At 34.3% G+C, this 25,960-nt stretch overlaps 2 protein-coding genes and 1 pseudogene across 3 annotated transcripts; 2 read left to right on the top strand and 1 right to left on the bottom strand.

The window, feature by feature from the left end:
* Positions 1–319: 319 nt before the first annotated feature.
* LOC132635376 (plastidal glycolate/glycerate translocator 1, chloroplastic-like) lies at positions 320–24,943 on the bottom strand. Of its 2 annotated transcripts, none has more exons than XM_060351746.1 (8): positions 24,534–24,943; positions 23,918–24,233; positions 23,083–23,344; positions 22,868–22,983; positions 21,992–22,101; positions 21,453–21,630; positions 1,124–1,253; positions 320–827 (listed from the first exon to the last, which is right to left on the bottom strand). In XM_060351746.1, exons 1-8 carry the CDS (start codon positions 24,810–24,812, stop codon positions 677–679), a joined length of 1,542 nt encoding a protein of 513 aa, XP_060207729.1. In that variant the 5' UTR covers positions 24,813–24,943; the 3' UTR covers positions 320–676. The 2 variants fall into 2 exon arrangements, with proteins under 2 accessions (XP_060207729.1, XP_060207728.1); XM_060351745.1 differs by lacking the exons at positions 320–827; positions 1,124–1,253 and adding exons at positions 20,428–20,918; positions 21,215–21,344 and having other exon boundaries at positions 24,534–24,937.
* LOC132636810 (premnaspirodiene oxygenase-like) lies at positions 6,293–8,505 on the top strand (annotated as a pseudogene).
* Positions 16,721–18,802, top strand: LOC132635377 (premnaspirodiene oxygenase-like). The gene is made up of 2 exons (XM_060351747.1): positions 16,721–17,705; positions 18,087–18,802. Exons 1-2 carry the CDS (start codon positions 16,794–16,796, stop codon positions 18,705–18,707), a joined length of 1,533 nt encoding a protein of 510 aa, XP_060207730.1. The 5' UTR covers positions 16,721–16,793; the 3' UTR covers positions 18,708–18,802.
* Positions 24,944–25,960: the final 1,017 nt, after the last annotated feature.

Consider the following 25,960-nt stretch of genomic DNA (forward strand, 5'->3'; position numbering starts at 1 on the left):
CACACCGCTACAAAAAGACTAACAATAGTACTATTTGAGAAGTTCTTTTAAGAATTTTTTAACTGAATTCTTGTGATCAGCAAAAAGCAAGGTGGGTAGTAGAACTTACGGAAGAATGTATTTGACATTGAGCAGAGTCAAAGCCTCAGTGGTTGCCGGAGTTGGGTTCTTTAACTCAAACTGAGTTATCACTTCAAGTTTTCTTAACAATAACTGGAAAGCTCCCATGTCTTTTTTCAGATTATCCTTATACTGGACGAACATTGCATATACCATGAAATTTACAACAATCCCAGTTCATTCCAGAACAATTTATGACTTGCAAGATCATAAATGCATTTGAGTATCATTTTATTCCAGCTGTGCTTACTTTCATCATAGAAGTAGCAATTCTTGTCAATTTACAAGAAAAAAAACATTACAACAAAAAGAATTGCAATGGATATGCGCCTCTATACACATCCTAAGTAAACCAAAAACTAGATAGATCCCCAAGAGTGATCGAGAAACAATGAAAACTTAACTTTATAAACATCTTGCATCTAGAGGCCGAACATTGTGAAGAAACAGCAAGTCTCCCATTGCCTTCTGAACCTTAACTGGAATGATTTTGCTGGCATCTTCCAACAAAATGATGGAAATGGTAGGAAGAAAGATGAATGTGGAGACAACCAGTTTAGCCGACAATTGCCAGTAGGCTCTGTCGTACTGCTGGAACGGAGCATATAAGAGAGCCAAATATACCAGTCAGGGCATATGCTATAGCGCAGAATGGAAGAGCTTCAGGTTCCTTTGCTGACAAAGCTGCTGTTCCGAGCCCATGAGCACTTAAAGCAGGAGAAAAATAGTCATTGAGTTATGCATCTTGGATCTTCTTCTATGTAAATTTTTCAATACATAGTTTTTCTCAAACATAAAAATTGATCTTCAATTGATTAAAAGATGGTTTTGCCAATTCAACTCAGAATTGTTGATTCTAAAAGATGAAAAGCTGTTATAGCTAACTGAGGTAGCAAAAGCCAATCTTTATAGCTCTTTTAATTGCCATTTGAAACATTTTATGTAATTCTTAAAAGGAGTAAATGGCTAAGATTTCTATCTGCAAAATGAAAATGACTACTACCTTGATGCAGTTGCAATTCCTCGAGCAATAGGATCATTGAGCCCAAGTTTATCCAGCACTGCTTGAACAAAATTTGCTCCCACCAGACCAGTTAGTACAACGACAGCTGCTGTTAGAGATGAATTCACGCCTGAATATCACACATTTAAGAAGGTTTAGCATTTTTTTCACTCTACTCCAGATAATGCATGATTAGTCAAGCTTTCAGAGACAAGATCATAAAGGAGATGTTCCTGACCTTCAAAGAGAGAAACAATACTGAGAGCTAGTGCGACAGTTATGCATCGTGGTAGGTTTGATACAGTTAAATTTGGCTCCAACCCAATCAGCCATCCAATGAGAGCAGTTGAATATAGTGAAAATAGCGTGGATATAATGACAGAGGTGAAAATCTCAGCAGCATGCCGTTTAACAAGCTGAGAGTAGGATACACATAATTAGAATAAGCAAATGACAGGGACAGGTGAGAAACTAAAGGACCGTGGAATCCTCTGAAGTCTGGAAGGTGAGATAAAAGGAAATTTTTTATGTTTGTACGAAAAGTGCAGGACAAGGAAAACAACTCCAAAAAATGAATCAACCACTCGGTTTTGAATTTCATTGTTCTTTTATCTTTTATGTCACTAGTAATTTGCTCTTTTTTCTTGTTTTGTTCCATGTTTGTGCCATATACATCCCTCATCAGTCACCAGCAAACAATAAAATTCTTCTATAACTTAGAAATTACTTAAAGTTTCTATCCTGTTAGCAGCCTTAGTTGCACCTCACTTTTAGTTACCTTTCTCTGCTTGAACATTGAAATGGCAAAGGAGATGATGACTGATCCCAAAAATCCCATCAGAATTGTAACACCTCGTGTATTCGGGCTAAGATTTGTCTCATAAGATGGGGGTATAATGAACCCAATTTAAGTAGTGTATAAATGGTGTTTGAAACCCAATCAAGACATGAGGAGAGTCTTTGGGCAAAGCAAAGTTGAAAACCACTCTACGGGGCATGTTTGCAAGTGAGTTTATAGAAGGTCTTACTTCCAACGACCATAACCCCTTTATTAATTAGGAATTTGGAAAAACCTCCTTGATGAAAGTTGTAGCCCTTTGAAATAGCTTTCCAACGGTATATTATGGGTCTTGAACAGAGTTGTGTACAAGAAGTTATGCCTATTTTATCAAACGTTGTTCAGAACCGATACCCGTCGCTTGTGCAGGCGCGTGCGGGCGCGTGCAATGGCCCCGCACCGCACGCCGATCGCACAAAAACCCCTACTCTGAATATTGATCTGAGTATGGTCGTGCGCTGCCTGTGCGTCGCGCGACCATCGCATAACAGGGTCAGTTTCGGGTCAAAAGTCGGGTTTCCGCATTTTAAGCTATATTTAGGACTTGGGGTTTATTTCCCCAACCTCCCCATTCACGAAAAATCTCTCTAAACTCAGAGACAACAAATCCCAAACCTCAAGAACCTTCCAAGATAAGTTTTATCATGATTTTAAGTTGAATCCAAGTCCCCAAAACCCTTCAAATCCATAGGGTTATGATTGGAATAGTATTGTTGGATGTGGAAACCCTAGAACCCAAATTCAAGAGGATTGGACTTCAAAAAGGTAATGTTTCTACTCCCAAATCATTTATAGTTGTGAATTGATGAATTCTTAGGAGAATAGTAAATGAGTTTGATAAAGAGGATTATATGAACTATGCTAGAATTTTGGATTATTGACTTGGGATTGTTGTATTCATGTGGGTGATGAAGAATGATGTTAATTACACCTAATTGAGATTGTAGAATCAGCTAGAAGTAATAGAGTGGGGATTTGGTGAAGAAAACACCATTAATGAAGGTTGTGGAGCTTCATGCCCACCAAGTGTTTGATAAAGTGTTTAGATGAACAAAACATGAATATTGTTGCTAATATAGAGTCCCTATGACCTGTATTGCTATAGATTAAAGTTGAAGGGATTGAAGGACATTTTGATACGCTCAAAAGCAGGAAGTTAAGGTATGTAGAACTTCCATCCACATGTGGGAATCTTTACGTTCTTCCCCATGCTTCGTTTCTTGATATTCATGAAGTTCAAATCCTAGGGCATTAAACCCAACATATTGGTAGCCCGTATTTATGTATTTATGTACAGGAATTTTGCATCTATATTCGTTGTTGTATTCCTAATCTTCCATTACGGTTATTAGGAATCCCAGCTTAATCCATGAATCATGAATTCTTCCTCATGTGTTCTCATTATGTTCATATGAAACTGTATGATTTTATTTTGCAAGTTACAAGCATGTTTTCAAGTCAATTACAAATATATGATTATGAACTATTGTATTACTCATAAATCAAGAACATATTTACAAGCTATTTCATGAAACCATGTTTACAAGTTATTTCGTGAAATCATGCTTACAAGACAAGTACAAGTTAATTCACGAAAGTCATGGGCTTCTTAGCCAACTATATTATGTTAATGTTTTTGGGAGTTGCACAAATTACCGATAAGGCTCAGATAGCCTGAAGCTATGTAGCCACCGTAGGACAAGGATCGCTCCGCCCAGATAAGACGATACCTTAATTTTTCACTGAATGGATCCATCAGGTACGTTACCACCTTATACCCTGGCAAGGTATAGGGGCTCTGCTGGTCCGGCGAGGTACCAGACTCCACGTACCCACGTGGTGATATCACATGTCGGTTTATGAAATGCTCTCCCTACTTATCATGTTTTTACTTATGTTATATATATACATATGTACTCATGCTCATGTCATGTTCATGTCCAGGTTTTCAGTTTCAGTTCTTATCATGTTATTCCATGTCCCATGTTGTTTCTTTCGGTTGTTTTACATACCAGTACATTCAATGTGCTGACGTCCCCTTTTATTGCCCGGGGGCCTGCATTTCACGATGCAGGTACTGATATACAGGACGACATATCTGCTCAGTAGGACAACATTCGTATCAGCTTATTGGTGAGCCCCATCTCATTCGGGGTTTAGTCAACTTTTGTTTTATGATTAATTATGCATCTAAAGGTATGCTGGGGGCCTTGTCCCAGTAAGTATGTTTTCCAGTCAGACTCATGATAGAGGTTTCATAGACTAGACAAGTCAATTATGTCATGTCAGACATTTGGAGTCGTATAGCCATTTTGGCTCACTCATGTTTAAACAAGTATTTTATTAAGTATTATGACTTACCATGTTTTATAAAGGCTCATCATGCGTTCACGTTATATTCCGCTTATGTTATGTATCATGATGATTCAGCAAGCCATGTGGTTCGCTCGGTCACATGCAGTCAGGCACCGAGTGCCGTGTTACGTCCAGGCCATGGTTCGGGGCGTGACAAGAATGTCACCTGCTCCAGGATTAGATGCGGACTTCGTAAGATAATCCCCTAAATAAATAAGCAAGACAAAAGTACAAATTTGATTAGCTAGCAAATAATGTTGTTCAGCAAGTTCGGAATTTCATGCCCCTAATGCTGATGTATTACACCAGTAAATTAACGGGCAGCAACTGTAACATCTTACTATGCATGTAGAATGACCATTAAAGTAACTGTTAATGAAAATTTTGATCATTTGAACACTAAACTTAATGTAAAAGGCCTTGAGAATATCAAAACAGCAAAAGAGTCTTGGTCTCGAAACATATTATAACAAGTGACTTTTTAAGATATACAGTCTTTTGGCCTTTGTCTGTTAGCATATCACATGATGACTAACCTTAAATAACTTGAGTTTGAATAAACGTTAGTTGTTTAAAATCCAAATCTTCAGTAAAAACGTTTATGCATGAATTCTCCGTTTTACATTCTTTTTCTTTATCATGTACCCATGAAAATCATGGCTGAACCTGGTTGATAAATTGGCAGTTAGTTTCCTGTTACATTCAAGATCCCCATTCTCTAATCTTCTCATGGATGCTTATTCATAGAACATGAATTTTATTATTTTCCAATTTGAGCCTGTGACAAAAGGACCTTTAATGTGAATGAAGCAGTTATATCTTGCAATTCCATGAGTTTCTTCCAGATCACAAGCCTAGGGCCAATGAAGAAACACAAATCACAGACCATTTCAACTTTTATGGGCAGTCCTACTAAGTCGAAATGTCTAATCTAAGTTGACATAGTAGTAGTCAACTTTTATATTACCAATGTAAGAATAAGAAAGTAAATAAATTATAAAATAAAAGTAAGATCTTCACCAAGAACTGGATCAAGTCCAGACTTTGAAAGGTACCCAAAAGCAATTGCTGCAAGATCTGCAAAGACTGCACAGCAGATAATTGGATGGAAAACCTTCTTTATAGCCGATGGAAGCCTGAGAATATAAACCTTATGAATGTACACAACAGATTAATAAGAAAACGAGAGTTTCCATGATAAACTGAAAAGTAGAATTATTCATGCTGAATCATACCCTGATCCAACTAGGTAGCCTAATACAGTAGATGAAAGTAGAAAGGGTAGGCATGTTCTAGCACTTGTTCCCAATGCTGTTGGATAGTAAAGTGCACCAACAAATGACGCCAAAAAGATCACACCCCAAGTCCACACCTCCAAAGAAGAAAAGGGAGAAGACTTTGACATGGGCTCATTTACCATTTTCCTCACAGATATAGCTGTGAAACCCGCAACACAAAGAGAAGCCAACCAGCCTCCAACTGCAGAGAAGTCAAATCAGTTACACTTTGTTGGCACTAGGAAAGAGACTTACATATAGGGAGAGACGAAAAGGAAGGAAGCTGCATCTTTTTTATAACAACTCTATCCTGTATCTCACTTTTTTTTTTAATAATAATGTAAGCTTATTCTTCAAATTGCTGGTGCATGGCATTATGAAACGTCAGGACACGATACAATCTATCCAAACATTATATTCATCAAAACAACACAGTATAATACAATGCAATATGATACAATACATTATGAAACAATGTGTAACAAACAGTCAAACAAGCTGTAAGGATAAGTTGTCGAGCAACTTACAATATGTTAGGGTACAAGTTAGTAGAAACATGCTCAACTCTAAACAGGCAATATGAATATATGATGGTTAACTTATTTAATCAACTAACAAATCTCAAGTATATCTACTATCTCTAATTACTTGTATATAAGTATCCAATAAAACTTTCCTTGACTTCCTTAGTGTGATACTATGGAGATTCTGCACTTCCATTTGAACTTAATTTCATTCTTGCTTTTCTTTTTCCTTCTCTTAATTTTCATTAGAAAATCGAAGAAAAGTAACCAAAGATTGCCACCAGGTCCATGGACTTTTCCCTTTATTGGAAGTTTGCATCACCTTATTGGAGAACTTCCACATCATGCTCTTAGAAATTTAGCCAGAAAATATGGGCCATGATGCACTTGCAGCTAGGTGAAGTTCATGCAGTTGTTGTATCATCTCCTCATTTGGCAAAACAATTTCTAAAAGTTCATGACCATTCTTGTGCAGCAAGGCCACAGCTTATAGCATCTGATATAGTCTTTTACAATCGAAAGGACATCGTATTTGCAAAATATGGCGATTACTGGAAACATATGCGTAAAATATGCATTTCAGAGCTACTCAGTACAAAGATGGTCAAGTCGTTTAGTTTAATTCGACAAGATGAGGTTCATAATCTTGTTACATCAATTCGTTCCGTGCCCGTTCCGTGCCAACTGTTGTGGTTAACATGACTGAAAAGGCTCTTCGACTTACCAGCTCTAGCTCTGTGATTTGTAGATCAGCTTTCGGGAAAGTATGGGATGGTCGAGATAATTTGTTAATGATCATGAGGGAAGTACTATCCTTATTAGGCGGGTTTGATGTGGTGGATTTCTTTGTTTCTTGGACATTACTTCACGAAATTAGTGGAATGAGAAAAAGATTGATGAGTATGCATCAAAAGATTGATGTAATATTGGAGAACATCATTAATGAACATAAAGAGAATCAAGAAAATGGGAAGAAGGGCAATGGTGAGTTTGGAGGTGAAGATCTGATCGATGTTTTACTCAGAGTTATAGAGAATAACGAACATCAGTATCCAATGAAAAATGACAACATCAAATCAGTCATACTTGTAAGTTTAGTACTATCTCATCAAAACAGCCATTCAATTGGAATCTTATTCATGTTTATGCTTATTGTATACATCAAAGAAAATAGTGTCACATAAAATGAGATGAATGAAGAAAGACTAGAAGTTGTTTAATCTTGACATTCACATATCACCTCGCTCATGTTCAAACCTTCGATGTAACAGCTGTTTCTCTTAACAGGAGACGAAAAGATTAAGGGTGTGTTTGGTATGAAGGAAAATAGTGTTTTCCAGTTTTCCGATGTTTGGTTAGTTAAAATGTTTTGGAAACATTTTCTCTAGGAAAATAAGTTCCTTAAAAATGAGGAAAATGAATTCTCTAATAGAAGTAGGAAAAACAAGTTCCATAAGTAATAGTATTCCAAGTTCATTGTCTCCTCCCTACCCACCCCCGCCCCTTGACCATCCCAACCCCTGCCAACCCCTGCCAACCCCGAACCCTCACTTCCCACCCCATCCCACCCCCATGGTGTTTTGCAGAATTACATATAAATGTTCTTGAGATAATGTATTTTTTTGCTTACTTATCAAACACTACAAATAAGTAAGAAATCACTTATTTTCCAGGAAAAAATTTTCCTTCATACCAAACACACCCTAAGAAACATGTTAAAAACAAATGGTAGTTTTGTTAGTCCATAGTTAAACTTCAATGTTGTAGGACATGTTCTTCGGGGGAACTGAAACTTCATCAACAACGATTCAATGGGCGTTCTCTGAACTGATGAAGAATCCAAGTGTCATGGCTAAAGCACAGGCCGAAGTGAGATCTGCCTGTAAAGGGAAGAAAGTTTTTGATGGTGATGTTCTTGAAGAGTTGAAGTATCTGAAGTTATTGATTAAAGAAACACCACGGTTACACCCTGCATCTCCTCTTTTAGGCCTTAGGGAATGCAGGGAGGAAACAAAAATCGATGGATACCCTATCCCTTTTAAAGCCACAGTGATAGCTAATGGTTGGGCCATTGCAAGAGATCCTGAAAGTTGGGACAATCCTGAAAATTTCATGCCAGAAAGATTTGAAAACTGCTCTGCGGATTTTAACGGAAATCATTTTCAATTTATTACGTTTGGTGCAGGAAGCAGGATGTGTCTAGGAATGCATTTCGGTTTAGCTAATGTTGTGTATCCGTTAACACAGTTGCTTTACTACTTCGATTTGAAACTTCCTTATGGACTACAACCTGAGGATCTTGATATGACTGAAACATGTGGAATATCTGCAACTAGGAAAAATCATCTTCACTTGATTGCCATTCCACATGAATTGTCACAATACTGACAAATTATAATACTTGTTGCCTTTTCTGACTGTGCAAAATTCATATCATTTTTCCAAGTGTATCCCTTGAGAAATTAATAAATTATATTTCATCTTACTAAGTGTATAAGAGTGATGGTGGAAGGTTGTTGATAATTGATCCTAGTTGGAATTATGCAGTGTTAAAGAACTGCATTCGGACCTCGATCCCTGGTGAGGGTTAGTTGGGGTAGATGAACATGGAAGCGGATTGCTCATAAACTGCTTATCATCTCTCTTCTTAATTTTAGAAAATCTAACATATACCTCTAATTTATTTGGAGATCCATCTTTTGTGCATTATGGTGAAGCAATTGAAAAAATCGATTGCAAAATCAAATGTTTTTAGATGAGAAAAATTTGGTTCTTGACCCTAAATCAAATCATGATCGGGAGAACTATTGCAACTTTTTGGCTTGATGCGTACAAGCGTGCTGCTATATGCATTATAACATATCCTATAGGACCTATACTAAGATGAAAAGCTTCTCATAAGCAATGATTTAGCTATTAATTGGAGCCATATAATTTTGCTAAAATAACTTGGATATAAACCAATTTTATCAAGATAAATTATCATAATTCATAATCTCTATTTATACTATTACATAGAGGGACAAAAGATGAGAGTTTTTCTTATTTCTTCCAAGTGTATGTCATATATCATCTCATGTCTCTATTTATACTATTACCAATTTTTGGATACTTAGCATCCATTATTACTTAACTTGTAGCAAAAAAAAAAAAAAAATCCTAAACTAAATACATATTCTAAAGTTTTTTAGAGTTTAAAATATAATTTATAACATAAAAAAAAAATTATTATTGTATCTCATTTAATATTTTTGATTTTTTATCATTCTTTCTTGAGAGCAGCACATGACTGGAAGTTAATCATCTTTGGTTTGTAAACATTCTATGAAAGGAAAAAAAGAACAAACGATTCAGTTATCCCTGCTATGAAAAATTTTCGAAGCTTTTTCCTTGAATTTTTTAAAGCATTTTAGCAACAATTTCAATAATTAGTTATATATTATTTCAAGGACTCCGATTATCAATCAACTGCTAAAAATAATCTAATTTTGCATATTCATATTTACCCCCTTAACAACTTTCAAGTTAATTAAATACCCCCTTAGCGGGTGACATGGCAAAAAAGTGTGGTAACTTTCTCAAAAGCGCGTGAAAGGGGAAAAAACATTAAAAATGATTCTAGCTGTACATATGTCTTCTTCTAATTGAATGACAATTTATTATACTTAATTATACTTTTTTAATATTTTATTTTTCCTTTTTTATTCTTTTCTCTTTCTTCTTCTTTCTCTCTTTTCTCTTTCTTATCCTCTACCACTGCTACCATACCTTCCCCACCGGAATTTCACCGGAAGACACCTTGGTCGACAAATCAATCCAACTGAAAAATCCCATATTTATCATCTTCACATTCCTTCATCACAAATTCTATACCCTTCTTCCTCACCCACAAATTCCAACTCAGGTATCATCACTACCGCCACCAAAGTTGCGGTCACCCCACCCCCAACTAAACCCACCTTCTCCATTCCTTCTTCTGCACACGACCCCCCTCTCCCCCCACCTCCAACCAAATCCACCTTCTTCTTGCTGCTCCCCCCACCCTACCCCCATGCCTCCACAACCCACCTTCTTCCTGCCCCCCTCTGCCCACGCCATTAAAATGATGCAAGATCTAATTTTTTGTTGCCAATACAACAGCTATATCCAACGACATCTTTGATGCTTAGTTAGGCGGTTTTACACACACATACAAAAAAAGGGAAAGAAAAGATAAAAAAGAAAGTAGATGGGTTTGGCCGGAAATTTATTATGTAGGTGACTGCTAGTAAATGCTTTTTCAGGTGAAGACATTATTAAATATCAATTTACGAAAATGAAAAATATGAAATAGAAAGGGAATAAAAACAAATAAATTAAAATGGAGCCCAGTTGGGTCATCCTCATCATTGTTTAAAAACAATGAAGAAATTGCAAGAATTGCCGTTCAAATGGACCCCAGTTGGGTCATCTTCATCATTGTTTAAAAACAATGAAGAAATTACACGAACTGCCCTTCAAATGGAATTCAAATGGACTGGTGTGTGGCCCGGGAAGGGGGGAGGGGGTTGAAGAAGAAGAAAGGTTGGTGGGTGGGGGCAGGTGGGTGGGAGTTAATGTTGAAAAAAATGTGATTTAGGAATTTTAATAATTGATTAGGAATTAATTAATGTGGAAATATGATTAATAAAAGAAAATCTTTGATAAAGATGGGATTTTTCAGTTGGGTTGATTTAAGGAGGTGGTGGTTATGGTGGTGGTGGAGGTCGTGATGGCGGCGGCGGCGGCGGTTGCTACAAGTGTGGTGAGAATGAGGAGAAAGAAGAAGAAAGAGAAAAGGGAAAGAATGAAGAAGAAAGAGAAAAACTAAATAAATAAAAATAATTAAAAAATATTTAATGACGTGGACCAATCACCAAGCGAGTGGTGAACACCACCCAGATCTCAACTGGTCCAGGTCACGTAAGGGGGTATTTAATTAACTTGAAAGTTGTTAAGGGGATAAATAAATACAACTTAAATTTAGTTGGTAAACTAAGTTTTCGTGCCAAGTTCAGGGGTCAAATGATGTCTTTTCTCAAAATAATATAATCATCATAATATACTATAAAGAATGGATCAATTAGTGTCAATCTTAAAATCAGCCTTATGAAGAAATCAACCCCTTTCTCCCTCCTCGTAGCTCACGAATCTCAGTAGCACCATTGGTGGAGATAGTGGCCTTTAAGTTTGAAGGTAGTGGAAATTGAAGCTAGCAATTATCTTGGATATCATCTTAACTTACGAAGATGACATCCAAGTCCAATTAGATAGTTCTGAAAGAAAAAAAATTAGAAGTTCCATAGGCTTCGCAAGCACTGACTTCTAATGCAATAGTATTATCATAAATATAATTTTGTTATATGGAAAAAAAATAAATGTTACCAATTTCAGAGATCTTTTTGATTCGAATGGTTGGATTGATCAGCATACTACTGACAAAAATAGCTGATACTCAAAAATTCCCTAGTTCAAGCACTAATTAAAAAGAATTAATATATTTTCAGTCCATAAAATATGATATATATAACATACTATTGTTGGCATAACACCTTTGTAAATTCCTAAACTTCCCAAGCCATATATAGCACTTTTCGAACAAACTTCTTTTTGAATTCTTTAATGCCTTTCTGACTATGTTTGCTTGCACAATTGCATACACGATATCGTGTCTTTCTGTTAAATTTCAAACGGTATCCTGCAAATTTCTCTTTGTTGGAAAAGAAAAGAAAGTAAGAAAGAAATAACAGAGGAAAAAAGACTACGAAAAAGAGAAATTGAATGAAAAAAAAAAAACTGCTACCGTAAAAGTGTCCTTAGGGAAATGGAAATCATTTCCAGCCTCCACATAGTTCTTTCTTGGTATTTTTTGGGCTTCCCTTCCATGTATCTATTAATTAAATTAGTCTACATTTAATTACTTGATGCAACTTTTCAAATTCTACAGATATTTGGAATTAATGAATACGTTGGCTAAATTAATTAGTGGCTAATGAAGAAATAAGTTACAGGTTATATGAAAGATGAAATGTGAAAAGCTTGGTATTGTAAATAATAATTTAGAATATATAGCTGAAAATATTAATTTCATAGAATTTTTTTTTTTATGTGAAGGACTAATCACCCAGCTTTAAATGAGCAATTTGGTAATTAATTCAACTTTAACATTTAAGGGTTCCACTTTTAGAATAAAATTATAGATATATATGATTACTATTTAATATTTAATATATTAGATGTTTTATCACTCACATTTTAATTTATATCAAGGACAAAATCGTAATCCAACTTTGGAGGTTGGAGCTTTCCACTTTTAGTATTATATGATATAGAGGGTTACAACAAGGTTGTCTTAAATATGACATTAATAATTGAGATCACGGAGGTGTGAGAGTTATAAGCATAACGGAGAAGAGTTACTTCTTTACGAGTTATGGACATCTATCATAAATTTTAAGGTATATCTGTTAACCAGCAATAATATCTAAGGTATATCTATCAGTCTACCTGACTTGCATATAATTATCCCTTTGATGCAAAATTGGCCACACAAATCCTATGTCTTTTCATTTTTTAGCTGTTCATTTTGATAGCTAACATCTTCATCAAGTGAATCTACCTGACTTGCATATAACTAGTACACCCATCCGCGCTTCGCGCGATGGTAAAAAAATACAGTTAAATATTAATATCATAATTTTAATAAAGAAAATTAATAATTACGAATCTACATCGTTTTATAAACTTTTAACATCCTATATAAACTTATTTGAAATAAAAGTCTGTGGAAAAAAAATCAAATTAAATATAAAATAACTCATTTAAAATTATAGGTGAACTTGAATAAGTAGAACAAAAAATAAACGATAACGAAAAAAGACATTAATTGTAGTGTAAAAATCCAGAAGATGCACATCTAAAATATCGTTCAATTTTTTCTTCTTCTGATTCGGTCTTTCTCTTAGTATGTTGCCTCAGTAAGAATTGTCTTTTGTTAATAATAAGGTAGACTTTGTTTCCAATTTCACTCCAATAAATACTTGAAATAAATAGAAGAAAAAAAAAAGAAACAACAAAAGAAATGACTGAGATAAAACGCAAAAAATAGGGCCGGGGTCCCAGGAAAAAAAAGAAGAAGAAGAAGAAGAAGAAGAAGAAAAATGTGATTCTCGCTTTATCTTTCCGTTTTCTGTTTGTTTCTTTCTTTCTTTCCTCCCATCAATTTCATCTAATCGTCCTCTCAATTTTCTGTAAAATTCCTGAAATTATCTTCTCTCACTTGTCAATTCTTCTTACCTCTATATAAGTTTAAAAAGGCTTCAACCTTTGCCACTCATGTAACATTAACTGTCACAAAAGTTACGTTCTACTATGGAAGCAAGAAAACAGATGTTTAATACTGAAATAAGACAAGAGTAAAAAAGATTAAGAATAACCGTGTAAGATATTTTTTCTTACAAACATAGAAATGTAACTTTACGATATAAATGAATTTTTGTTGTTGATAAGAAAAAAAACTATAACTTAAATTATTTGATTCTACCAAAAAAACTAATAAAATCTATCAAGACTAAAACTAATAATATAAGTACATCAAGATGTTAAACTTTACTAAAAGTTCCACGAATTTAACGAAAAAAGATTTCACTAAATATGCACAAATACAAACATTTTGTAAGCACAACTTTGAGAGAGAAAAGCGACAGATTTAATATATAATTACCAGTGAATTTTGGTTCTTTGTAGGTGCCACACCCTCTCCATCCCTTCTCCATAAGCTTAATTTGCTCCAAAACAGTCCCTACAATATTATCCTTAAACTAGATATACAAATAAGCTTAAACCATTTTTCACAAAAAATGAAAAAATCAATATCATTTTGACATAAAAATGTTACCGATAACTTTTCTCTCTTTTTATATTTATAAAAAGACAACACATTTCATGCTATGTTGTGTATGCTCTCAAAAACATAATAACAAATCTAAAACAGAAAATCTATCATTAATTAAGAAAGTAGAAAAGAAAAAATAAATCGCATATTAAGAATGCTGAAATTTTTGAAAGAAATTACGAAAGACATAGAAGGAAGAAAGGAGATTATAGCAAAAGAATTACTTGTTGCAAGTTGAATATATGCTAGACTGGTCATTATCATTTACTACATGTCATTATTACCTTCACTAATTAATCCATTTCGTGGGTAACTGCTGCCCATACTATGACTCTTCATTTTTTTTTCCATTTATTTACTATAATTCTTTATTATTTATTGTCTTTACATGGACTTTAAATATAGGCAATGAGGAAAATGATAGAAAAAATTTCAAAAATGGGAGAAAAAAGATAAATACTATTGGAGGCCATAGAAAGGTGTCACATCACCTTTTCTATACCTAGCTTTATATTATATATAGACTAGTAAACTTATTCGTGCTTCGCGCGGTGATATTATCGACATAGTCTTTGGTCCTTTTTTTAATGCTCGGAGATAAAAAATAAAACTTTTGATTTAGTGACTTTTTACATTTATATTTTTCATGCTTAATTTAAAAATCAGCTTTTAAGTTGGGACTCTCTCGCTGTCTCGTCCTCTTCTTTCAACATTATCTATTTTCATTTAGCTAATAAAAATTACATGCCAATAAATTACATAGCAAAACACTTTAATATTTCTTGAAGGAGTCTTTTCTTAATGATCTTTGTTATTATAATTTTGTACGTCTTTTTTAGATTTGTTCTCCTTTTATATACTTTATTTTTTACATTCAACCACAAAATAGCCTTATAAATTTAGAAAGCTCAGAACACATCAAATTTTTTATCAACCTCTTTGTCCAATAAATATAATTTTGAAACATCTGTTATGGATTTACAATCTAATCTTTATTTATATAAATCTAATTTTAAGAATAAAATATAGATATTTAAATATTTAAGAAAACATATTATATTTTATACACCATAATACACATTTTTCATTTTTATGAAACTATTGGCGAAACAACATCTTTAAAACACCATAAAAAAATTCTATATAGCAGATTTTGAGGAAGTTAAGTCCTTTTTGTGGTTCCGGCTTTTTTCTATTGTTTGCATATGCATAGGAAAACAATGACATACTTTTCATGTTATCATTTGTTTGGGGGGCATGTAAATATAATTATACACACTCTCTCTCTCTCTCCCCTATTGTGAGCAATGAAGAGATAACGAAAATCAATTTGAATTTAGAAAAATATCACCCCTAAAATTCAAAGTTACTAAATATGAATTAGCACTATAACTATTAAGTTTGGAACAGACTAAAAGAGTAACAACACGTATATAATTTATATACCCTTTTTTTTCGAGCTCTTGAGGAGTGAATACCTTTCTCTCTGATATTGTCGTCACCTATCAGATACTCAAAATCATTTTAAAAGCAAACACAATAAATAAAATAAAACATAATCTACAACAATGTGCATCACGAAAAAATAACTCGAAAGATTATTACCTTTGTTTTGTAATTCTCACTGTCTTGTGAATTTACCCTTCAAATCAACCTACATAAAAAGAAATTCTACAACAATGTGCATCACTTCTATCTTGTTTTGCAAAATTCATTTTCTCGTGTGATTTACCCTTCTACTTAACCTACAACCATTTTCGTTCGCCTAAGAAGAGTACATACTTTTTGTATTTCCAAAACGAAATACGTGAAAAAGCTCACCGATTGTATAGAAGAGTCAGATAAGTGTACGAAAAAGAAAATGATGAGCAAAAAAGCACTCACGTTGGGGAAAAAGGAAAAGAAAAGGAGGAAACTTTCTGTGCAGAGATTTGGGATGAGGAGAGTGAAAATGATAAATGAGAAAGAAGAGAAAAAAATTATGCAATGAATTAGATATGTTTTTGTATTTATAGTAATAATAAAATTAGTATTGATAAATGAATACATCAATTGATTGTAATAAAAGTAGTATTACGCGCACTAATATTGAATGCATTAACTGATCATTGTAACAAAATTAGTATTAAGTGCACTAATTTTCATAAAAATCATTTGGGAAGAATGTTCTTCTTTTCAACGGAAGGATTGGCCGACTCTTCATTGTCATCCATTTCCTGCAATTCTTAATTGCCTTCATAATTTTTCATTTTCCTCTCTATTAAAACAATAATAACCAATAGAAGAGCAAGAGAGTAAGATAATTAAGAGGTATAATTAAGAGAATTAAGTGAGTAATGTTTTGATTTTTTTAATATAGAATATTAATTTTTAAATAAGGAAAAATTCAAAAAAAAGAGAAAAAAAATAAATGTCAATGGAGGTCATAGAGATGTGCCACATAGGATTGTCTATGCGTAGCTTTATATTATATATAGATTATCCGTGATGCAAAATTGGCCACACAAATCCTATATCTTTTCATTTTTTAACTGTTCATTTTGATAGCTAACATCTTCATCAAGTGAATCTACCTAACTTGCATATAATTATCCCTTTGATGCAAAATTGGCCACACGAATCCCATCTCTTTTCATTTTTTAACTATTCATTTTGATAGCTAACATCTTCATCAAGTGAACTTTTGGGCTATAAATTTGACACACCACCTAATGTAGAAACATTCACTCAAAAACTTCCTTCTGATTTTTCTCACTGTCATAATATGGAGATTCTGCTCTTTCATTTCAACTTAATTCCTATGTTGTTTTTCTTCTTTCTTCTCTTTATTGTTGTTAGAAAACGGAAAAATATGATAACTAATGGTAATCAAATATTATTACCACCAGGTCCATGGAAATTGCCTCTTACTGGAAGTTTGCATCACCTTATTGGAGAACTTCCACATCATGCTCTTAGAAATTTAGCTAGAAAATATGGGCCACTGATGCACTTGCAGCTAGGTGAAGTTCATGCAGTTGTTGTATCATCTCCTCATTTGGCAAAACAATTTCTAAAAGTTCATGACCATTCTTTTGCAACAAGGCCAGAGCTTATGGCTTCTGATATAATCTTTTATCGTCAAAAGGACATTGCATTTGCAAAATATGGCGATTACTGGAAACATATGCGTAAAATATGCATTTCAGAGTTACTCAGTGCAAAGATGGTCAAGTCATTTAGTCTAATTCGACAAGATGAGGTTCATAATCTCGTTACATCAATACGTTCCACGCCAAATGCTGTGGTTAACATGACTGAAAAGGCTCTTCGACTTACCAGCTCGGTGATTTGTAGATCAGCTTTTGGGAAAATATGGGAAGATAGAGATAATTTGTTAATGATTATGAGTGACGTAGTATCCTTATCAGGTGGGTTTGATGTGGCCGATCTCTTTCCTTCGTGGATATTACTTCATGAAATCAGCGGAATGAGAAACAGATTGATGAGTATGCATAAAAAGATTGATGTAATATTGGAGAACATTATTAATGAACATAAAGATAATCAAGCAAATGGGAAGAAGGGCAATGGTGAGTTTGGAGGTGAAGATCTGATCGATGTTTTACTCAGAGTTATGGAGAATCTCGAACATCAGTATCCAATGACAAATGACAATATCAAAGCAGTCATTCTTGTAAGTTTATTTCTATCTCATCAAAACAGTCATTCGTTTGGAATCTTGTCCATGTTTATGCTTATTGTATACATCAAAGAAATTGATCATGTTTGAACCGTTTGATATAATAATTGTTTGTCTTATCAGGAGAGGAATGGATTAAGAAACATGTGGGAATCTTAGCATCTTTAGTTTAATTGTTGGTAGTGAGGACAATTTTGGTACTTTAGATATATTTTGTGTGTCAAACGTCTTCTTTTGTTTCTTAAACTCCATATAGTCGCATAATGTTACATTTGCAGAGGATTTCTTAAGTTCATAGCTTCTCAAGTGGTAGTTTTGTTTAGTCCCATCATTTGCAAAAATCATATATGTAATTATTAAACTTCAATGTTGTAGGACATGTTCTTCGGGGGAACAGAAACTTCATCTACGATGATACAATGGGCGTTCTCAGAATTAATGAAGAATCCAAATGTCATGGCCAAAGCACAAGAGGAAGTGAGAAAGACCTGTAAAGGGAAGAAAGATTTGGATGACAATGATCTCGAAGAGTTGAAGTATCTGAAGTTAGTGATTAAAGAAACACTACGGTTACACCCTGCATCTCCTCTTTTAGGCCTTAGAGAATGCAGGAAGGAAACAGAAATTGATGGATACACCATCCCTCTTAAAGCCACAGTAATAGTTAATGGTTGGGCCATTGGAAGAGATCCTGAAAGTTGGGACGACCCTGAAAATTTCGTGCCAGAAAGATTTGAAAACAGTTCTGTGGATTTTAATGGAAATCATTTTCAACTTATTCCATTTGGTGCTGGAAGCAGGATGTGTCCAGGAATGCATTTCGGTTTGGCTAATGTTGTGTATCCGCTAGCACAGTTGCTTTACCACTTCAATTGGGACCTTCCTTATGGACTACAACCTGATGACCTGGATATGACTGAAACATGTGGAATATCTGCATCTAGGAAAAATCATCTTCACTTGATTGCCATTCCACATGATTTGTCACAACATTGATACAATACCTACATATTGTTTTCAATGCTTTATGTTAACTGTCATGCTTTGTTCTGTTTCTTTGGATGAATAAATGAAGCAGTTCGCTCATAAAACCTCAACCATTGGTCTTTCTCTGTTTGCAAAGCTAGTTGTGACTTAGCTGGAAAGAATGAACTTGCTTTCTTAATTCATAGCTAAAGATTTAAGAAGGAAAAATCCAAAAGGGGAAGGGAGGGGGAAGAGAGGATTTAAAGGACGGATTTGTACCTTTAATATCTGTCATTTGGTGCCTATTCCATCCCTTATTGTGTCATCTGAATGGAAAGAGCATTAAGACATTGAACATTTTTCATCAAGAATCTAACTTATTGTAATACTATTGAGAAGATAAGCTCCTTCATTTTTCCTCTTATTCCATTAAACAGGAAAAGTATGGATATATATATAGTGGGTGAAGAAACTAAATAACAAGTTCCATTATCGCCCAGCGGTTAGGATTTCTCCAATTTTACTTAAGCAAGTATTACCTCAGATGTTGTATTGTATGATAAGAAATAACCAGCATTTGATGCCTTTTAGGGAAGTAAAAAGAACTAGTATTGATTTTACACCATAATCCTTCGTAGTATTTCTAACATCACTTCACATAAAATTTCACTAGCTCTAATTACCACTCAATTAGGAATAAACAATGAATAAGCACACTTTAACCGAGCTAACATCAACAGTGGCATATGCAGGATTCTTCGTAGGGGGTGTCAACATTTAAACAAGAGAACATATGAACAAATTAGAGGGACGAATGAACGTTAGAGTTTTAAGTTTAGCTTGGCTAATCCAGTTCAAACTTGGGTTTCAAGTAATTTAATGTCAAAGACAATTATGCAAAAGTTAACCTTAGGTTGATCGGTTTATTTGATCCTTAGGGCCTAGAGGTAAGATTGTGGGGGTTCCACTACTAAAGAGCATGCTATATTTTAACAATTACAATTTTTTTATTTTTATTTTTTTTAAAAAAAGCTAATTCGCTGCGAACAGATTTGAACTTTGGGTCATCGCTACATAGGAGATACGCCTAACCAATAGGCCATGGAGCATTTTGTGGTAAGCGGTGTCACTTTAGAATAAATGTAATGATAGTCTATTTTTCAGACTAGTATATATATATACATAAATATTAATTAAAAGTTACAACGAAGCAGTGCCGGACGACACTCCTTACTCTAAGGTGTGTCCGCCCTTGAACATCAACGAATATAGAAACAAAAAGAGAGACCTCTGATTACCACTCAATTAGGAATCAAAAATGAATAAGCACACCTTAACCAAGCTAACATCAACGATTATAGAAACGAAAAGACAGAACACAAATATTCACTCATGCAAACTAGAGAAAAGAAATATTCACTCCGCTACAAAAAGACTAACAATAGTACTATTCGAGAAGTTCTTTTAAGAATTTTTTAACTGAATTCTTGTGATCAGCAAAAAGCAAGGTGGGAAGTAGAACTTACGGAAGAATGCATTTGACATTGAGCAGAGTCAAAGCCTCAGTGGTTGCCGGAGTTGGGTTCTTTGACTCAAACTGAGTAATCACTTCAAGTTTACTTAACAATAACTGGAAAGCTCTCATGTCTTTTTTCAGATTATCCTTATACTGGACGAACATTGCATATACCATGAAATTTACAACAATCCCAGTTCATTCCAGAACAATTTATGACTTGCAAGATCATAATGCATTTGAGTATCATTTTATTCCAGCTGTGCTTACTTTCATCATAGAAGTAGCAATTCTTGTCAATTTACAAGAAACAACTTTACAACAAAAAGAATTGCAATGGATATGCGCCTCTAAACACATCCTAAGTAAACCAAAAACTAGATAGATCCCCAAGAGTGATCGAGAAACAATGAAAACTTAACTTTATAAACATCTTGCATCTAGAGGCCGAACATTGTGAAGAAGCAGCAAGTCTCCCATTGCCTTCTGAACCTTAACTGGAAAGATTTTGCTGGCATCTTCCAACAAAATGATGGAAATGGTATGAAGAAAGATGAATGTGGAGACAGCCAGTTTAGCCGACAATTGCCAGTAGGCTCTGTCGTACTGCTGGAATGGAGCATATAAGAGAGCCAAATATACCAGTCAGGGCATATGCTATAGCGCAGAATGGAAGAGCTTCAGGTTCCTTTGCTGACAAAGCTGCTGTTCCGAGCCCATGAGCACTTAAAGCAGGAGAAAAATAGTCATTGAGTTATGCAGCTTGGATCTTCTTCTATGTAAATTTTTCAATACATAGTTTTTCTCAAACATAAAAATCGATCTTCAATTGATTAAAAGATGGTTTTGCCAATTAAACTCAAAATTGTTGATTCTAAAGGAGGAAAAGCTGTTATCACTGACTGAGGTAGCAAAAGCCAATCTTTATAGCTCTTTTAATTGTCATTTGAAGCATTTTAGGTAATTCTTAAAAAGAGTAAATGGCTAAGATTTCTATCTGCAAAATGAAAATGGCTACTACCTTGATGCAGTTGCAATTCCTCGAGCAATAGGATCATTGAACCCAAGTTTATCCAGCACTGCTTGAACAAAATTTGCTCCCACCAGCCCAGTTAGTACAACGACAGCTGCTGTTAGAGATGAATTCACGCCTGAATATCACACATTTAAGAAGGTTTAGCATCTTTTTCACTCTACTCCAGATAATCCATGATTAATCAAGCTTTCAGAGACAAGATCATAAAGGAGATGTTCCTGACCTTCAAAGAGAGAAACAATGCTGAGAGCTAGTGCGACAGTTATGCATCGTGGTAGGATTGATATAGTTAAATTTGGCTCCAACCCAATCAGCCGTCCAATGAGAGCAGTTGAATATAGTGAAAATAGCGTGGATATAATGACAGAGGTGAAAATCTCAGCAGCATGCCGTTTAACAAGCTGAGAGTAGGATACACATAATTAGAATAAGCAAATGACAGGGACAGTGAGAAACTAAAAGACCGTGGAATCCTCTGAAGTCAGGAAGGTGAGATAAAAGGAAAAAGTTTATGTTTGTACGAAAAGTGCAGGACAAGGAAAACAACTCCAAAAAATGAATCAACCACTCGGTTTTGAATTGCATTGTTCTTTTATCTTTTATGTCACTAGTAATTTGCTCTTTTTTCTTGTTTCGTTCCATGCTTGTGCCATATACATCCCTCATCAGTCACCAGCAAACAATAAAATTCCTCTATAACTTAGAAATTACTTAAAGTTTCTATCCTGTTAGCAGCCTTAGTTGCACTTCACTTTTAGTTACCTTTCTCTGCTTGAACATTGAAAAGGCAAAGGAGATGATGACTGATCCCAAAAATCCCATCAGAATGTCACCTGCTCCAGGATTAGATGCGGCCTTCGTAAGATAATCCCCTGAATAAATAAGCAAGATAAAAGTACAAATTTGATTAGCTAGCAAATAATGTTGTTCAGCAAGTTCGGAATTTCATGCCCCTAAGGCTGATGTATTACACAAGTAAATTAACGGGCAGCGACTGTAACATCTTACTATGCATGTAGAATGACCATTAAAGTAACTGTTAATGAAAATTTTGATCATTTGAACACTAAATTAATGTAAAAGGCCTTGAGAATATCAAAGCAAAAGTGTCTTGGTCTCAAAACATATTATAACAAGTGACTTTTTAAAATATACAGTCTTTTGGCCTTTGTCTGTTAGCATATCACATGATGACTAACCTTAAATAACTTGAGTTTGGATAAAATTGGAAGATTAGAGAACATGAATTTTAATGTGAATGAATTTTTGAGAAATTGGAAGATTAGTTTCCGGTTACATTCAAGATCCCCATTCTCTAATCTTCTAATGGATGCTTATTCATAGAATGTGAATTTTATTATTTTCCAATTTGAGCCAGTGACCAACGGTTCAGAAAGTTGAACAAAAGGACCTTTAATGTGAATGCAGCAGTTATATCTTGCAATTCCATGAGTTTCTTCCAGATCACAAGCCTAAGGCCAATGAAGAAACACAAATCACAGACCATTTCAACTTTTATGGGCAGTCCTACTAAGTCGAAATGTCCAATCTAAGTTGACATAGTTGTAGTCAACTTTTATATTACCAATGTAAGAATAAGAAAGTAAATAAATTATAAAATAAAAGCAAGATCTTCACCAAGAACTAGATCAAGGCCAGACTTTGAAAGGTACCCAAAAGCAATTGCTGCAAGATCTGCAGAGACTGCACAGCAGATAATTGGATGGAAAACCTTCTTTATAGCCGACGGAAGCCTGAGAATATAAACCTTATGAATGTACACACCAGATTAATAAGAAAAAGAGAGTTTCCATGATAAACTGAAAAGTAGAATTATTCATGCTGAATCATACCCTGATCCAACTAGGTAGCCTAATACAGTAGATGAAAGTAGAAAGGGTAGGCATGTTCTAGCACTTGTTCCCAATGCTGTTGGATAGTAAAGTGCACCAACAAATGACGCCAAAAAGATCACACCCCAAGTCCACACCTCCAAAGAAGAAAAGGGAGAAGGCTTTGACATGGGTTCAGCAGCTATCATCTCGGTTTTTACCATTTTCCTCACGGATATAGCTGTGAAACCTGCAACACAAAGAGAAGCCAACCAGCCTCCAACTGCAGAGAAGTCAAAATCAGTTACGCTCTGTTGGCACTAGGAAAGAGACTTACATAGAGGGAGAGACGAAAAGGAAGGAAGCTGCATTTTTTTTTTTAATAATATTTCTATTCCGTATATCACTTTTTTAAATAATAACGTAAGCTTATTCTTTTAACTGCTGGTGCAAGGCATTATGAAACGTCGGGACACGATAAAATCTATCCAAACGGTATATTCATCAAGACAACACAGTATAATACAATGCAATACGATACAATAGATTATGAAACAATATGTAACAACCATTTGAACAAGCTGTAGGGATAACTTGTCGAGCAACTAACAATATGTTAGCGTACAAGTTAGTAGAAACATGCTCAACTCTAAACGGGTATCACTAAGTTCAATGTCCAAAAAACTTTGTTTATTTCATACGAAGATATTCAGTTTTGAGTAATTAATACTGTAGCATTTTCTTATACACACTAGCTTAAAGTGTGATCATTATTTAGCAAAGCAAGGGCCTCTGAAGCTAAATAGCCATCAAACCAAAAGCTTTGCAAATTAATCGGATAGCTAAGATACGGTACCTAGTATGAAACATATCTTGGCCCCAGAAGCTGCAGGAATATCCTTGACAGCAAGAGGGAGAACAACCAAAGAAGGTACATAAAACAAAGGAAGCCATCTCTGGATAAACAAAAATGCAGGCTCAAAAAAGTTCATCAATCCTGCTGCAGCCTTAGGAACAATGGAATCAAGAATCATTAGAACAGTAAATGTACAAAACATTCCAAATAGAGCACTTGGGAACTTAATAGCAGCAGTCACAAATGCTTTCTTTAACAACTTATCCATAGCCAGTATGAGTCCAAGTGATACTAGTAAATGCAATGTTCCAAACACCTACAACAAAACAAACACCCACAAACATCAAAACTCAAGCTATTCATAGCCTGTTTGGCTGAGCTTCTGCCAAGCCAAAAATGCTTATTTTATAAAATTGAGGTGTTTGATCAAGTTTTTAGGGAAAATATACGTGCTTCATAGTAGCAACAGAAACTGCTTTTCAAAAGCTAAAAAAAAAGTAGTTTTTCCCAGCTCTAATATTAACAAAAGTATTTTTCAAATTGATTAGTCAAACGCGAACTGTAATTACTTTTCAAGATTTCATAACATCAAAGAGGAAAAGATTCAATTTTTTGCCTTGTTTGATAACCCTGAGGAGGTAATACTACTGTCTGATCCCATGGATCTAACAAGAAACCTTCTACTAGAGTGATTTCTCTTGACACCCATTTCTTGGGATTGCGAATTTTGGACGAAATTTCTCTTAATAGGGACACCATTAGAGCTCAAACTGGATTCTTGAGAAAGGATTCTAAGTGGGGTTTGTAAAGATTTGAGCTTTATTTGAGAAAGAGTTGTTGAGTAATGAAGATTGGGAAAAAATAAACTTCTTGGAACAGCTGAAGCTGTTGCCATATTGATTCTTGGAAAGAAGAGAATGTAGTTGGTAAATGTGGAGCCATTTTTTGAAATGGGAAGTTGAGAAATTTGTGTGGATGTGAGAAAAGAGAAGATGATCAAATCTTATTCCTTTCAAGTATTCCTCCATCATACAATAAACAAGAGTGACTTTTTTGTCGCTTACAAGATTATAGTCAGTTTTGTTCGTTGCCTCTTTTGTCTGTATTGAACTTATTCAATTTATTTTTGGAAAAAGATGCAAATATAACTTTCTGTCTTTACGACTTGATAAAAGTGTGGTGCACATATATCTATACAAATATTGTAAATATATCATTTTCCTTAATAGTTTTTTTTTTTAAAAAAATATGTCATTTAGCTTTTTTTTAATTGAAAATGTCATGTAGCTTTAAAAAAATAAGTCTACTCATTCTTTTAAAACCACGTGGTAATTTTTCTTTGGTGGATCAGGTTTGGTTCTTTTAAATAAGTGGGTAATTTTTATTTTTTTTAAAGCCAAGGCGATATTTTTTTAAAACGAACCAAACAACCATTAAAAAAAAAATTGCCGCGTGGTTTTAAAAAAATGGAAGACTTTTTTGTTTAAAGCCACGTGACATATTCTTAATTTAAAAATAAGATAAATGATTTTTTTTTTAAATTCTATCGGCAAAAAGGATATATTTTGCACTATTTATGCAACGGTCGATATATATTTGCACCATTTGTATAACGATAGGTGTATATATATACCACTTTTTTAACGAGGGATATATCTATTTTAAATCTTAAAATTAGGGGTATATTTGCACATTTTCCAATTTAGAAGTTCCAAAAGACACTTGGCCGACTTCTCCATAAATTTTCACCTTCCTGTGTGAGTAATTTCTCCAAAACAAAGAGAATGTAAAGTAAGAATACGTCATAAAGTAGTTGCTTATTTTGAAAATTGTTTAATAATAGAGCAACAATTTGTGCTTGGCCAAGGTTCTAAAAGTGCTTTAGGGGAAAAGTTATTGGGGATTTTTTTTTTTAAACAAACCAAACAACCACTAGAAAATTCTTTGCCTCGTGGCTTTTAAAAAATGGAAAGACTTTTTTGTTTAAATCCACGTGACATTTTCTTAATTTAAAAATAAGCTAAATGATTTATTTTTTTTAGA

Source organism: Lycium barbarum, chromosome 4 (assembly GCF_019175385.1).
Source record: "Lycium barbarum isolate Lr01 chromosome 4, ASM1917538v2, whole genome shotgun sequence".
Classification (NCBI taxonomy): Eukaryota; Viridiplantae; Streptophyta; class Magnoliopsida; order Solanales; family Solanaceae; genus Lycium; species Lycium barbarum.

What these genes read in the sequence shown, in the direction of transcription:
- LOC132635377 (XM_060351747.1), top strand. Translation starts at nt 16,794, where the DNA reads ATGGAGATTCTGCTCTTTCATTTCAACTTAATTCCTATGTTGTTTTTC. An exon ending in ATATCAAAGCAGTCATTCTT is followed by an intron (nt 17,706 to 18,086) that starts GTAAGTTTATTT and finishes TCAATGTTGTAG; the next exon opens with GACATGTTCTTCGGGGGAAC.
- LOC132635376 (XM_060351746.1), bottom strand. Translation starts at nt 24,812, where the DNA reads ATGGCAACAGCTTCAGCTGTTCCAAGAAGTTTATTTTTTCCCAATCTT. An exon ending in CAAGATATGTTTCATACTAG is followed by an intron (nt 23,345 to 23,917) that starts GTACCGTATCTT and finishes ACTTCTCTGCAG; the next exon opens with TTGGAGGCTGGTTGGCTTCT. An exon ending in CAATGTTCAAGCAGAGAAAG is followed by an intron (nt 21,631 to 21,991) that starts GTAACTAAAAGT and finishes TCCTACTCTCAG; the next exon opens with CTTGTTAAACGGCATGCTGC.